Below are 16,765 nucleotides of genomic sequence, written 5' to 3'. Positions count from 1 at the left end.
CTCAAAGCCAATTATTTATTTAAAGCTGGCTCTGAGAACCCAAAAGGTGTGCAAGTCTGCCAGCTACACACAGCATGACAAACCATATTTCAGGAAAATGACTCAGTAAGTTCAAAATGTTTTACACATTTAATTAAGCCTTACACTAACTCCAGTTGGCAAGCAGGAGTATGAATCATGGAAGCTAGACCACAGGAGCAAACTCAAAGCAATGCAAAAACTTAACTGCTTACTCCTAGATCTGAAAAATTACTATAGCAGGAATTCAGAAGAAAACATCCTGCTTCATATGCAAGCATACTGTGGATAGGAAGAAAAAAAAATGGCCATAAATTGAAGCACAGATGCTAAACTAACCAGTGCTAGTAGAGGTATTGCCATTAAGCCCTCTTCTAGTCCTCAGTATGTTGTCAACTGATGCTGCAACACTTACCAACTGTTCTCCCTTTAGTGTACTCCACAAAGTGATCTCCAAGAAGGGATGGCACATCAAAGCCAAAGACTAGCAGGAAGAGGTTGTGGTTTATGTCTTTAGCATGAAGTTTTGCATCATCATTGTGCACATGTCTGCATTTACTCAGTGGTTACCATATTTATTGTTATTTGTGACCCTCTTTTACATGCCACAAGACATGGCAGTATCCTCAGCTGCTTTACATAACAAGAATACACCTTAAGATGCAGTGCTGAGCTAAAGTACTAGTAAAGAGAGATCAAATTTACACAGCATAGTCCTGGTGCTAAAACAAAAAACAAACAAAAAATGCAAACATGTACACTGTGCTGTTGTTCATGGGTTGCCCATTCCAGCTGCTGGTGACAATCAGTTGAAGTAAATAAGAACACAGAAGAGAGACCTCTGGCATCTGAGATCCTACAAGACCACAGGAAACTGTGCAACAGACGTTTAGTTTAGAAGGATCCAAAGAACATCCATAACATGCTGAGCTACAAATTGTTTCCCATCATGCCCTAGAAAATTTAAGAGCAACAGCAAGTTAAAAAACCCCATGTATACACACCACTAGTTTGTTGCAAGGAAACAGAAGTACAGTCATTGTCCTTTGCTTTCTCACAGTTTGAAATGCCTGAAGTAGCTGCAATGCTATTTGTGCAGCCCTTTTGTCATCATTGTGTGGATCTGCAGATGGACTAGCTTTCCATGTTGACAAGAGGGCCCCAAGTTCAGGGGCACTGTCAAACACCAGAAGATGCAAACTGAATTACTTCCACTTACTACTTGCACCCACGCTCAAGTTACAAGGTTAGTGCAGTAAAGGCAATATTCACACCTGTTGTTAGTATAGTACAGTAATATTTCTCACATTTTTCCTATTTCTTTTCCATTGCACTGCCAGTAAGACTGCTATCACAAAGAAGGAATTAATACAGTTGTGGAAGTGACAGCAAAGCTGCAACATAGAACTGCATCTTTATTACTGACATAACAGCAAAACGATGATTGGGAAAGAGGCAAGTAGCTCTACACACTTTGCCCTTAGCCAGCAAGCTAAAAAATAAAAATCTCTTGCTAACACTGGGAAATGATAGAATGCATTGCCACTAGTGCTGAAGAGTAACTACCTTTTTGCATACAGCAGCTTTGTTTACTCCAGAGATCAGCCATTTTTTAGCTACTGGATGACAGAATCCAGGGAAAAGGCTTTTCTCCTCCTCTCTCTTAAAACACACACCACAAACATGACATTCATGCAAAGAGTCAGGATCTATCACTTGTTATTTCAACCTGCACCAAGTCACACAACTGAGGGCACACATCCCACAGAACAAAGACAAGAGAAGCTTAGACATGCCCCTTACAGCATGGGATTAGGTCTTTCACAGGCATGCTTAGAGTTGTTTTCTTTGTCAGCTTGAAGCCACTATGAGATATCCTGGCAGATGCAGTTCACTCTCCTCCCTTAGTCAAAGAGCACTACTGTTAAACATGTGGCCCAGAAGACAGACACTTGTGGCAGAGGCTACATTGACTTTCAAGATCAGTCCCTCTAATGCACTTCAAGCTTCCAGCAGCAACACCTGCTCTGTAGAAAAAAAAAAATTAGTTCTTCAGCCACACTTCAAATATAATAACACCGAACTCCAGCACAGCTATCAGATATCAAAACTTCCCACACAATCTTAAAACAAGCCTGATTCAAAACAGTAAGTAAGAGAAAGACTGTCATCATGTCACACCTTTTCATCCACAATAAGATCTTACATGAGATATGTATCTGGCCTGGATATCAAGGCATCTTATTTTGGCATTGTGCTTGACTGATTAAATACTTGTTGCCTATCAGACTCAGTTGTTTAAAGGATTTGATCACTTATTTTAGTTTGCTTCTGTAAATAGCTAGCTATATACTGCAAAGTGACAAACACTATTCAGATCTCTAATCCTTGTTAATCTCCCATTCACTCAATAGGACTGTCACTCACAGAAACATGTCAATATCAGCAAAAAGATTGTTTCTCAAACACCGTTTCCAGAAGAAGAAATTTTTCCCAGAGGCATGCTGTGGACTTTCAGGGTCAACTTTCCACACGAGTATGATAAAACTATATGCCATGCTAGGGAAACTGACACCAGGAAATTCCATAAGATAAAGTAATTAGATATAGAAGTAAACCCAGACACACTCCACATTCTCCTGCCCTGACTGATCTTCTGACTCCTTTCTATGGGTCAGATGTGCTTCGTACACCTAGTACTATTCTACAGCAACTCTATCAAATTTAAAGGAAATCAGTACTCCTTCAGTTTTCCCCTAGAAGTTAACATCATTATACATATCAGGCTTAGGTATTCAGGTTTGCCATTATCTTCTCCAAGTATTTGGTTGTTAACCATGCAAAAGATCATTTAGGCATCTGTGTAGAACCTAGACAGCTGTTTGAGAAAGAACTCCCAAACACAACTCTGTGTGAATCAAACCACCCAGCAACCAGCCATACTGGGATGGAGCTCTGACCTTGCTTGGAACCTGCAGGGCCAAGGAACCAAGGCTACTTCTGGATCATGCTGCATGCTGACAAGCAGGACAGACCAAAGGAGGCTGCTCAAGGAAAACTTCCCTCTGGATTGACTCCATGATCCCCATCTCTGCAACCAGCTCCTCTGCAGTGCTGCTAGACAGGCTTTAGATAGGTGTCATCTCAGAGATCCGAGTGTCGCAGATGCAGTCAGGAATCCTGTGCTTCAGAGGCTGGGGAGTAGTAAGCAACACCTATCTCTAGCTTTGATTTTAGGAACAGAAGTTAATCCTCCTTCTCCTTTTACTCTCCCCCTTCTAAGGAGCATCCCAAAATTACTTGAAAGGAGATGAATAGACCAAATATTTCAAAGGCATATTTTTTAGCTAAAAGCATAAGTACGTACGTGTAGGTGTACATATAAATATATAAACATAAATATATATATACATATGTACATATATATATATACACACATATGTACATATATATATATAGATATAGATATATATAAACACACAGCCCTTATCATTATTTTCCTATTCAGCTGGGCAGAATGCTCAGAGTATTTTTCAAGTATTTTTCTGCAGCATCCCAAGCAGGGTGTTCTGCACATTTGGCTACCAGCACCACAGCCTGTAACACAGCCCTCAGGCACACTATGGGATGTGGAAATTCACAGGTACACTTCTCCTGTATAAGTCAGAAACAGTTTTCAGATGACAGACACTGAGAGGAGGCTCACTGACATAACCATGACATGACTCACAGTTTAATTCCGTTGTATCAGCTCCCTTTATAGGAATGGTGACTTATAACCTTTAGTCTCCGTAAGAAAAAAAATAGATTAATAAAGCAAATTGTGTTAAAAGCTGCTGTACAAGATGGGTCTCTCACAAGACTTTATAGAGGAAAATGCACACACCTGCAAGCAATCCACTCCCTTAAAAAAAAAACATCGTCTCATGTACAAGAGTGTATCAGCATTTTAGCACTGCTGTATTACTTATTGTTCTGTTTGGAATATTTTCTTCCATAAGACATACTACTAAATGTATTAGAACTGAGAATTGGACTAAAAAGGTTAAAAAGTTTTACTTTACTAACTGTTAAGAACCCCCCAGTTCCCTATTACTGGAGGTGAGAACTGTGATTGGTACCATGTACAAAAGGATCAGGCTATTTATTGAAGTGTCTAAATTTGACTAAACATGCTTAAGCACCACATTTAAAACACAAAGCACCATGAATAACACAAGGCATCAGTGGAAGGGATGGACTGTAATTCAATCATCCATCATACACATGATTTTCCATTAGCACATGCTATGCTTTCCTTCTCCTTTTCAGAGTCTGGTAACAAAAAGAAGAATCCCAGACCAGACTAGAACCTAGTAATCATTCTAATTACTGACTTCACACCAACATAGCAATTAAAAGGGAGAGAATACAGCTACAATATATAGACAAAATAGCAATCAAGAAATCCAAGCCCATTTTGGATGAGACAGGTCTAAACAGAGTCAGAATTTATTATTTACTAGGCTGCTCACTCACATCCAGAATAAAAAGAAGACATAAGGTTTTATCTTCATATAATTACGAAGTGGTCATTTGATCATGATACGTACACTTCAACCAACTTAGGTATTCAAGAAATTCTATATTGAAGCCAGGAACTTGCAGTTAGCTTCACATAGAAAATACAGTACAAACACCCACCTGCAGTGTTCAACATCAGATGTTTATATTCAGTCCCACACTTCTCTGGTATTGATGCAACCCTCTGTCTTCTATAGAGGTATTTATACAACATAAATTTCCCGGCCACGTGTCAAAAAAAAAACCTGCTAGTTTTTAAGCATCCAGGTACTTACGGCATAATTGGCCTTCCCCCTTACCTTCCAAAGGATATTTAGAGCAGAAACAAAAAAACATACTACACATTTCTCACACCATTTTAATTTTCAACATAATTTTTGTAAAACCTTGAGCATAATAAGCATGCAGACATACTGTTCAGATGTCCTACAAACTTGTAGAGGTCCTGGGTTTTACTCATTTGTTCAAACACAGCCAGACTAATTTATCACTGAAAGCTCCCTTTTCAATCTACAGGGAAAACTAGTCAGGTCTTGGATAAAGTAAATTGCACCCTGAAGCACATAACTACTTCTAAACGTAAGCTTAATTCTTTACATCTACAATGACAACATAATTCTTCTGCATCTCATCACGTCCATTTGAGAATATATTTTTATTTATTTCGGTCATAGATGGCAGAGCTACCTTCTGATTTTTGCCATCAAATCTTTGAAAGAAAGTAGTCGAGGAAGGCTTTTTCTTTCCAGAGCAGCAGCAGTGCTCATCTTGCTTCTTTGCCACATGACTTTTTCTTTAGGGAAAGTTATTTATAAACCTTGGAAGTAGTGCGAAAGGAGATAAGAGGATTCAAAGGAAGAATTCTTATTTCTACAAGAAATACTGTGTTCTTAGGAGAGGGGAAAAAAAAAAACCAACACCACAACACTAGATTGACCAAGAAAATTAGAATAAGCTAGGGAAAAGAGAAAACAATTTACTTTCAGTTCATAGCTATGACGGAAAAATGGATAGTCTCACCCTAGAGTTGTAATCATATGTAAATTGTGGTTTGTTTCCACTTAAAAAAAAAAAAAATGTATATATATATATATACAGTTCTCTAGGAGACACCATGCTTATCACAGAAACAGTTTATCCTTGACTTTACTGTCTGCCAAGTGACTCATATCTCCTGATGACACAATTCACTCACAGCCAGCACACTCTTGGGCACCAACTGTCATTATGGAACAAGTTCATTTTCATGAAGGAACAGTTCTCCCCAGATAAACTTTCATTTTTCTTCATAACCCTTGTTCAAAATTAAGCAACCTAAATTTGTGAGGCATTTTACATCTTGCATATATGTTCTCAGAACTTCTTTTCCCCATTCAGTATGACATTTGCTCAGTAGCAACTGTTGGTTTTTTTGCTTGCTTAGTTGTCTGTTCTATAGCTGAACACTAGAAACTTAAAAATCCAACAGATACAACTAGAAAAAAAAAGCAAACACACACTCCCCTCATGCATTGTCCCTGAACTGTGCAAGTTGCACCACCACCCCACCGCATCAGTACTGCCTCAGAAGCAGAGGTGTGATCACGACCACAGCAAAGTCCTCATTCAGTAAGTGCTCAAGATTATCATGGCCAACACATGTAAGAGTCACTTCACTGGCAGTGAGGACCAGTTGTTATCTTTATTAAGGAAATCTCTGCTATCCATTTTAAGGGTCACCTACCTTCTCTACCAGCTAAAAAACCCATCACCTCCTCAACTAGGGCCTTAAGAGATGTTGAACCCAAGTTAACTTTTGGTTCTTAAAGACCAAGTTTCCCCAGAAACAGGATCTGTCACCCTTTGAAACTATTTTCTCCATGGCCAATGCTGGTTGCCACTCACCATAGATGATCATCATCTTAGCAATGGCTGCATAAAGCCAGAGGGGTTGAGAAACCCTGAACAAGGTTCACAGACTTTTTCAGTATTTTTTTTTAAATGCTGTTAACCTGTTTCTGTTGCACCTGAGCCACACCACCACACTGTCTGAAAGAGGTAATTAAAAAAAGTAGCAGAGATTGTGCAGTAAAAATAGCTAGAAACCAAAGCTAAACAAACTTAAACATTGAGTTTAATGATATCTTATTCAGATGTCACAATTCTTTCAGTTTGTGTAATAACTTTTTCTACACACTGCCTACACCATTTGTAGTTTTCTGTATGAATTGAAGGGGGAAGAGAAGGAAAAATATTGAAGTAACAAATTAACCAGCTTTTCTTTTTATATTGTTATCTCCCCTATGTCTGTCCTCATTCAGTTGATGAGGACAGTGACAACAGGAAGTCAATTTATAAAGAATCTGAAGTAACAAAAAACCTTTCAAAGAGAGCAGCACAGCTGTTGTCCTGTCAGCTTTCTCTCCAGTGCTCAGAGGCTCTGGGGTGCAATAGGAGGAGGAAACACCTCATTCCATGACCCCAGCTGTCCCCTCTCACATTCTATCCCCACAAAGTCAATGGTGGAATAATCCTTCATCTGCATCAAGGACACACTTTTATACACACTATTTTGCAGGAAGTTCAGCAGAAACCAATATTCTGTTGGTTGCCTGATCAATTTCATTCCAAAACAAATGGCAGTTATTTAGTTAAAAAAAAAAAAAAAATAGAAAGCAAGAAGTGTTAGAAGATAGGCACTGTGGATTAACTCACCAAATATCAAAAAATATCAATTTCTTAAAAGTCAATTTACAAAGCTATTACCTACCAAATCTATCAAAAGAGCTAAGTACTTGACATTTACAATTTTAAAAACTTATTTAAGGTAGAACATTACATAAGTAGTGTAACTTGTTTTCAAAGAAGAACCGCAGGAAGGAGAAAACACCTATAATTTGTTTCTTAAATACATCGCCAGCATAATTTTGTAAGGATCTATTCAAGGTCATAATTTTCTGGTAATCAGGTAAGGACCTACATTTGAGCTCACTCAGTATCTACTTTTATAGCAAGAAATGAGTCACCCTGGAGAGATTTGTATGCATCTGATTTAGATAACTGTGTAGCATAATACCTGGACTCACAATTACCCATTTATTGTGATGCCAATGCATTGCTACGTAAAAAGACAATTTTTCATTATTTTGAATTCTGTTTTTTAAACATGGTTCCTTAATTCTGACGGCATGGTTTTTTGTTGTTGTTTTTTGGGTTCATTTTAGAGGAAGACTTTTATAGAAGACAGATTTTTTGTGTGTGTATCTATAAAAAAAAATAAAGGCACATATACAGATCCAAATAACTGGGAAACTACAGTCATTCTTTTTAATAATATCCTGTCCCAGGAAAAGCATGTGTTCTGTGGTCACTGCCAACAACCAAAACACAACTCATGAAGCAGCAGAGAAATTTACAGTTGTTCTGTTCTGTAGATCCTTAATATGTATACTAAACCTGGGACCTGTGAGCTTAACCACTGAGGTGTAGACATTTTTGCTTTTCTACACAGTTATTATGATTACCATGAAAAATCATCCACAACATATATTTAGTTTTATAATGTATTGAACAGTCCAACAGGTCTATCAAGACCTCTGATCAACTGAAGAGGAAGGCACAAGGGAAAATTCGCCAGATACTACTGAAAAAAAAGAAAGAAAAAATCCCCCACAAACCAAGCACCGCCTCTCAAATTTTGCAACAAAAGCAACTCTCTGAATGGCAAACCAGAACATTCTGACCTGCCTTAAGTTAGCTGATTTTTTTTTTTTTTTTTTTTTGTGTCAGAGAAATGAAGTGATATACCAGCAATTCTAATAGTTGTATACACCGGTTAAGCTGTTTAGGGATAATTCTAGTGATGATCACAACAAACAGCCTGGAAACATTCTCCATTGTCACTGCAGTTGAATACTACTCTAACACCTTCAAAAAAGAGAGACCATTACTGGTGGTTCAACATTACACCAGCATAGATGTGCCTCAGTGCTGTGGTAGGTACCTGCTACAGACAATTTGACCAAGAAGCAAAGGCCTCCTTCAGACAACTGGAAGAACCCTTACATGTACAGGCCCTGATCCTTAAAGGATCCACTTTATCCACCCTGTTATCTTCTGAAAGTGCGCAAGCAATCCAGGAGATTTCTGCACTGCTGAATGCACTTCCTGACACGGGGGGATCCAGGAGCTGATGAGTGAAGTTGTTCTGCTAGACCTGATCCTTACAAACAAGGAAGAACTGATCATGAATATGAAGTTCAAGGGTAATCTTGGTTGCAGTTATCCTGAGAGGAAAGAACAAAACAAAAAGCAGAATCACAACCCTGGACTTCAGTAATTCAGACTTCATGCTCTTCAGGCACCTGCTTGGAAAAATCCCATGGAAGATGATCCCGAAAGGAAGAGGCGTCCAGGAAAGTTAGTTAATTTTCAAGGATCACCTCCATCAAGCTCAAGTTTTGGCCACCCTGACCAACAGGAAATCACACAAAGGCAGCAGGAGACCTGCATGGATGAAGAAGGAGCCTCTGATAAAACTCAGATATGAAACTGAAGTATGTGAGAGGAGAAACCACAGAGAAGTGACAAGGAAGAATAGAGACTATCCAAGCATGTTGTGATGGTGTCAGAGGAGACAAAGACCATCTGCAGTTTAATCTGGTGAGTGACATGGAGGGCAACAAGAAAGGTTGCTACACATACATAAGCAGCAAAAAGAATACCTTTGGTCCTGCTGCTGAGTGGGGAAGGGGATATGATGATAAAGGATACAAGAAGATCAAAGTACCAAATGCCACCTTTACCTTGGCCTTTTCTGGTAACACAGGCCTTTGGGAATCTCAAGCCCATGAGACAGGTGAGAAAGATTTGTCCTCAGTGGAGAAGAATCAATCTGGGGAACATGTAAGCAAACTGGACATGAAAAAAACAAACAAACCAAAAAACAACAAACACAACCACACAAACAAAAACCAAAAACAAACAACCAAACCAAACAAACAAAAAAACCCCACAAACAAAACAAAACACAAACCTGTGGACCTGATGAGATATATCCATGAGGGGTGAGGGAGCTGGCTAATGTCATTGTGAGGCCACTCTCAATACTCTGAAGACTCATGGCAATTAGGAGAGAAGAACACAAAATATAACTCCTACCTTTAAGAAGTAGGAACCAGGGAATTGCAAGCCAGTCAGCCTCACCTTGGTCCCTGGAAAGGTGATGAAGCAAATCCTTCTGGAAAGAAGTTCCAAACATATGAATGACAAGCAGATGATTTGGAGTAGTCAGCGTAGATTTGTTAACAAGAAAGCTGTGGTTAAACAACCTGGCAGCCTTCTATGAAGAGATAACCATTTTGGTGGATGAGGGCAGAGTGGTGAGTGCTTTGAACTTAAGTAAGGCTTTTAAAATTGTCTCTAATATCATCATCTCAGACAAATGGATGAAGTATTGACTAGATAAGCAAACAGCAAGATGGATCAAAAACTTAACTGCCATACTCAAACGGTTGTGGTCAGCATGAAGACCAGCTGGAAACCAATCACGAGTGGCACACCCCAGTGGTCAATACTGGGTCCAGTATTGTTCAACATCTTCACTAATGGCCTGTATGATTGGACAGAGTACACACTACAAGTTTGTAAATGTTACAAAACAGAAATGAGTAGCTGATACACCAGGTAGTTGTGCTGATGTCTGGGGTTGGACGAGAGGATCTTCAGAGGCACCTTCCAAAATTGGCTTCTATGATTCTATGAGGATCATTTAAGGATATTCCCATCAGCTAACTTGCTCACATTTGTGACAGGACAAACAGGGTTCATAGAGTTGAGAAGACCTAGGGGAACACCTTGATGACAGCAATCCTGAGTAATCTAGATGACAACTCTAGAGCAGAGCTGACACACACTGCTCTTAGACAAATATGTGCCTTGGAAATACTTGCTTTATCCAACAATCCTGTTGATTTACACCCTCCGAGACATTTAAAGAACTTGTCCATCAGCAGCAAAGTGACATCTCAGGAAAAAAAAAAAAAAAAGAGAGAAGTGTCATTTTTATAATGCATTTTGCCACCATCTCATTTGTCTATACTATACACAGGATAGGAAAAACAGCAGGAGGCCAACATAGCCTAAAGCAGATTATTTACAAGAACATCCTTTGAGCAAATGTGATCCATTGCATTACATGACTTAAATTCATCCCTGAAGTCATGCTTTAGTGTTACCTGAAAAAAATAGCTTTGGGCTTGGGTACAGTAGAGCTATCAGTAAGTCACCAGAATGGTAGACCATTCTTTCCTACCATACCACTACAGCAGAATGCAAGCTTCATAGAAACAGAACAGGCTTTCAGACTAAGCCCATAAAGTGCTGAAATAACATGACAGCAGCAGAGTAAAGGTGAAAAAGTCAGTTTTTCTTATTGTATTTTTCTGCATAACTGCATAATAAAGGCATATAAAGAAAAGCGAAGGTTGAGAGTACTTCTATACTGGACAGTGATATTTCACTGTGAATGAGTTGTTAGTGGTCACCGTGTACATGTTTTATAATGCACAAGTGCACACTCCCATGTGGTATACAGACACTGCAATTGCCTTACTGAGGCAGAAGTAGACATACAGAGAGATAAATGCAATTACAGATACCAAACTGCAAATTGTAATACTTAGAGCAATAAACACATTAGAAAATGAGTGAACACAGGGATTTCTATACAAGTTGTTATTACAGGCAATTTTTTTCTGCCAAATTTACAACTTCAGAATTATAGGATGCATCCCTAATGAAAATCAACTACATTTAAATTCATTTAGGAAATGAAGTCTATCTTAAAAAGAAAAACTAAAATAAAATAATAAAATAAAATAAAATAAACTTAAAACCCAAACCCACAAACCAGAAATTTAATCTTCAACAATCTCCTCAAAAATAATGTGATGAGCCCAGTTACCTGCAATTGATTTCAGCCCCAAGCTCTTTGAAGAATAACTTAGTTCTTTTTAAGAAATGGAAAAGAAGAAATTACATTTGGAACGTGCATCCATTTCACAGAGCTCAAAATGAAGAAGAATTCCTCCTTTCTATCAGAGGGATTAAAAATGTTCCTTTAATATAGCAGAAAGTCACAAAAATATACCCCTGCGCTGAAAACTAAACATCAAAGGTAAGTTCGGAGTTTCAAGGAATGGCATGTTCAAAAGTGGCTATTTAGACAAGTGTCTTCAGTCTCCCTTCAGATCTGAAGGGATTCAGTCTCCTTCACTTTTTAAGTTCAGGAGACTGACAATCTTTCAAGCACACATTGGTTTACTCTACACTAACCAGCAGCACCTTGTACTGACATCTGGGACCAGCAGTAGCCAGTTTCACAGTCAGGCTTTGTCCTCAGCTGATCATAGTAGTGAATGCTAATTTGTTCTCACCCATTTTCTATCTTCATATCACTCATCTCTTCTACTTAGCAGTTAAACACTCTGAGGCAAGACTTGTGGTTTTGAGTAGGTTTAGGTTTTTTTGGTGTGTGTTTTGGTTGGTCAGTTTTCAGGTTTGTTTTGGTTTTTTGGTTTGTGGCTTTTGTGTGGTTTGGTTTTTTTTGTGTGCGTGTTTTTTTGTTGTCTTTTTTTGGTTGGTTGGTTGGTTTTTTTTTTTTTTGGGGGGGGGGGTCAGAATTATCACAATAATACAACGCTACAATAATGCAAACAATAGATTGACTTGAATGAAAGAGCTCAATCTTACTCTGGACGAAGAACCAGCCTAATGGAGAAACAGGAATGAATTCAAAACTTTATAGTATTTGCAATTAACTCATCAAGCATAATTCACAAACACTGTTATGACAGCTACTCTTTTTGAGGTCATTACAAAATCTTCTGTGCAGGGGATCCATATGCCTCAAGAAGTTTCAGGTTCATTCTTAGAAAACGATCACAAAGATAACACCTGTAAAATAAAACTCTGTAACCTGTAGTTGAACTAATCTGTTCTTCCTTTTTTCACTTGACCTTGTAATAGAGACCAGAAACCAGGTTGGTTTTGCATCTTCAGGGCTAGAAGCACGTAGAGAAGAAGTACCAGAGACAATTTGTTTCCATGAAGGCAGAAGATTATACAATGATCATTTCCTAACATTTGTGTGATCCATAAATAAACATATTTACCTCTTTTACAGGTTCATCATCCGGGGCAGCATCTTCTGCCACAGGCTAGTGAACAAGAAGGAGAAGAGAGAGGAAAAAAGTCTTATAATACATATATTACTGAGAAAGACACAGTTCTAAGCCAAGTTCTAGCACAAAATAGTTTACTTTTAGTCAATTCAGTCCAAATTTACAGTACTGTGGCAGGCATGTTCAATTCTTCACACTCAGCACAGGTAAATTAACCTTTGAATCCATAAGGAGCTGCTTTCTCCAAGATACATAAAATACTAAGAGATACAGGAAAAAGCAAGAGCACACTGGTGCTATTAAAATTGCTCAAAACCAGACTTGTCATAGAAATTGCACAAGAACAAATAACTGAACAAGGTTATTAATGAATAAACTAAAGAACTGGAACAGTATTTATTGCTGAGAAGAGAGAATATATATACACAGGACCAAGATTTGTAAGCACTCAACTGCTTTTTGGCATTTAATGGGTGCTCAGTTGAAATCTATTAAGTGATGAACCCTTTGGAAAATATTTTAGGTCAGAAGACTACACGGAGCTTGATCACACAGTCCTTCCTCCGGAAAATATTCCCAAGGCTGTAGTTCACTACCTCATCCATTCAGCTTGAGAGGAATCAATAACTTTGCCTACCCACAAAGAAATTCTAGGTTCAGCAAATATCCCAGTTCTCCTGCTTACTTGTCAGACACAGTTAATGACCTCCTGAGTCAACAGGTGGAAGAAGCAGGATTTTGTTCTAATCTTCCTTTATACAAACAGAATATAAAACATGCCCCCAATGCACTCTTCCTTATCAAGTGATCGATTTACTATAAACGCTGTCTTTAATATCTGCAAGTCATTCACAGGCACTCATAAACGACTCTATTTTAAAATGTTCTTCAGCATTAAGGAAGGGGAGGAGAAAGAGGTCCATATGCACCAAAAAAAAAAAAAAAAAAACCAACAAAAAACACCCTGTCTCCCTCCTTGTCTACTAACTGCAAAAGGCTTCTGTGAAAAAGAACAACTTGCAGACAATCATGAAAACATTTTATCCCACACAGATTCAGAGCCCATGACAGCTCCCTCAAAGCAGCCCAATCACTAGTATTTAAGCCATGTTCAGCTCATTAAAGACCAAATGTCACCCCTGTTTGAAAAAAAGACTGGCCTTCTTGGACAATAGCCCACAAGAGACAAAATTTCTATGTACCTTAACTAGATGTGAGCAAACAGTACATTAGGAATTCTATCTACAGCATGATTTTAAAGGGTTATAAGCTATACCATATCTTTAATGTGCTCGGAGATGGCAATAAGACAATAAACGGTGCTCTATCTGTTGTTCTTATCTAAACTGCAAAAGTTTATGCCTGTGATTCCTTAACCCTCTGTAAACTTTTTGTAAGCAAAATCTAAACAGGAGTAATAGAACAGTATAGATCATAGCAATGGTATTGCTTAAAGCAGGAAAAAAACCCAAACAAACAGAAAACACATGGAGTAGACAAATAAAACCAAAGATCTGATTAACCAGCTTTGTAATGGGTTCGTTACACTTGGCAAGGAGATTCACATGGTCTCTTCTGGAAGAAAGGTCTAAGTGGTCCTCTACCAACAAAAGAAGCAACAACAGAAACCTGTCATCTCAAGCAACGGACATCTGGTCTCAGTGCAGAAGCTTACCATATGATCTAAGAAGTTTTTCCCAGAAGTTGATGACAGAAAAAGCCACCTAAGCAGTGACTGATGCATTTTCTGACTGATATCAATCTCTGCAAGCCCTGCAAACTCATTCTTAACCTACAGACTCCAGAATGAGCTATGCTGCTATAACACATTATAGTATCACTTCTGCCATATCACTTAAATATATAAACAAACACTCCACATGAAACCACTTCTGCAGTTCAGCAACTTCTCTTTTGAGAAAAGTGTTTTGCGTTCCCTGTAACCTGGCTGGTTAAGTTACACTCCCCTCTGCCCCTCTCCCCAAAACACTGCTACAGTATTTTGATAGAAGAGCCAGGGTTGGAGATGGGGTATGAGGGAATGTTACAAAATAGACACAAAACCTTCACGCCTCACAAGTTTCACTCATCTTGTGCTGGAAACAGTTGACCAGAAATACTTGGTTTTTATTGCACTGCTCAAGAACTCCCCAAAATACTCAGGAATCCACTCTGCCTTTGACACAGAAGAGTCTTAAATTGCAGGTGGCAAACATTCTACAAGATGAACCGTGAGCATGGGTGACACGGCAGTCAGTGGTTATTATAGTGTTGTGTTTCCAGTATGATCCTGAAAGCACAGTCTTGTGCTTAGAGGTAACAGGTAGGGGTCTGACAATTTTGTGCTGATGATAAAACACAAGAAAGCTCAGAAGTCAAAACAGAAGCAAGGACCATGGAGCTATCCTAGCCTCAAATTAGAGATCCTAGGCTCACCTTTAAACATGAAGTGTAAGTCCTACTCAGCCCACCTTGCAGGTTTCTATTTGTTTTACACGACCCTTCCCTTACAGACACCCCAACCCCCGGAGGATGGTTTCAACCCAATCTGGGTGCAGGAACGGGCAGGAGGGCAGCCCACACCGGCCGCCGGACACCCCTGCTCCTCTCTGCTCCAAACCGCTCCGGCTGTGGGGCAACAGGTTTCCGAGTCGAGCCTCTCTCCCCGTCCCCAGGAGCGAGCGGAGTGGGCAAGGGATCCTCAACACATCCCCACTTCAAGAGATTCGGTGCAACACCGAGGTGTTTTCCCGGCGGGAAGGGCATGGGGGGGGTGCTGGCAGCCCCGCTGCGGCCGTCCGCATCCCCCGCCGCGCTTACCTCTGCCTCCATGGGCTCCACCTCTATCCCTTTCCATAGCTCCAGTAAGTGGGCGATCGGCATGCTGGGCGACGGTTGCTAGAAGCCGGGATCAAGCTGAAGGAAAGCGCGGCAGCCGCCGAGGGAAGCAGGAGAGAAGGTATCAGCCAGCGCCCGGTCACTCGGCGGAGCCCAGCCCGGGACCCCCCGCCCGCTCGGCAATATGGCTCCGCTCCTGCCCGCGGCCGCCGCGCCTCGGGGGAGCCCGCAGGCTGGGCGCGGCCGCTCCGCAGGCGCGGAGGCTGGGCAAAGCGATGGCAGCCGGCCCGCAGCCCCGGCCCGCACCCCCGCCCGCCGCCGCCGCCTCGGCTTGCTTTTAAGTGAGGGGCGAAAGTTGATGCCGAAGATGCTGCGGCGGCGGCGGGCGCTGCTATGGCAACGGCAGTGCGGTCCCCCCGCCCGGCACCGCCCGAGTGACCCCGCTGGGCACCTGGCGGGGGGGAGACGAGGGCACGGCAGGGGGCGAAGGAAGAAGCAAACAAACAAAAAAATAATAAAAAAAAACACAACAAAAAACCCCATACCACTAAACTGGCAATTTTTTTCCCCCTAATTCAAAGTGCTAGTATCTGAATACAGAGCACAGCTAACAGAAGGATATCTAAAGTTCACCAAAGGCTGATACTGTTCCAGTCTTAAAAACATTTGTCTTATCATTTGCTTAGTTATTTTTTTCTTTTCTCTATGAAGCCTGTAGAAAGCTTATTTATTCAGATGCCATTTCCTCCTCCTTTGGCTCTCACGGCCTATTACAACCTTACTATAACATGTGTGACACATTACACCCAATACACAGCTGTAGAGACCATGATTTATGCAGACGTTGATCTGGATTTTCCTCAAATTGAAGTCAAAACAAGCACACTACCTTGTTCGGGCAACTTTATTATCATGTTCTGAAAGGTGTTACTGCTAAATAAATCACTGTTCTTCAAAAAAAAACATTTCAGAACAAATAGTGTGTAAAATGCATTTTTCTTCTGTTCCATGCTCAAAAAATCCCTGTTTATTTCTATAGCATCAGTGTTGTACAAATTCAGAGCAAGTTTTAGTGAAGAACAAAAATTCTTCTGCCAGTTTACAAAGGAACGTTCAAGCAATGTTCCTCCTCCAGTCTCATCTCAGCTCCCTCAAGGTCTGTTTAACATTAATAAGCTGCCCTG

General features: G+C 40.1%; 1 protein-coding gene across 1 annotated transcript in view; it reads right to left on the bottom strand.

The window, feature by feature from the left end:
- RPS6KA2 (ribosomal protein S6 kinase A2) overlaps window positions 1-15,782 on the bottom strand; it is a 290,506-nt gene extending 274,724 nt beyond the window's left edge. Inside the window, exons 1-2 of the mRNA XM_071806355.1 lie at window positions 15,564-15,782; window positions 12,735-12,779 (exon numbers count right to left, since the gene is read on the bottom strand). Coding sequence (XP_071662456.1) covers window positions 12,735-12,779; window positions 15,564-15,626 — 108 coding nt within the window. The 5' untranslated portion in view covers window positions 15,627-15,782. The remainder of the gene's footprint in view (window positions 1-12,734; window positions 12,780-15,563) is intronic.
- Between the last annotated feature and the right edge of the window lie 983 nt (window positions 15,783-16,765).

The sequence above is a fragment of the Patagioenas fasciata genome, chromosome 3 (genome assembly GCF_037038585.1).
Source record: "Patagioenas fasciata isolate bPatFas1 chromosome 3, bPatFas1.hap1, whole genome shotgun sequence".
NCBI lineage: Eukaryota > Metazoa > Chordata > Aves > Columbiformes > Columbidae > Patagioenas > Patagioenas fasciata.
The sequence above is the reverse complement of the archived record's forward strand: the minus strand, read 5'-3'. Positions and strand labels throughout refer to the sequence as shown.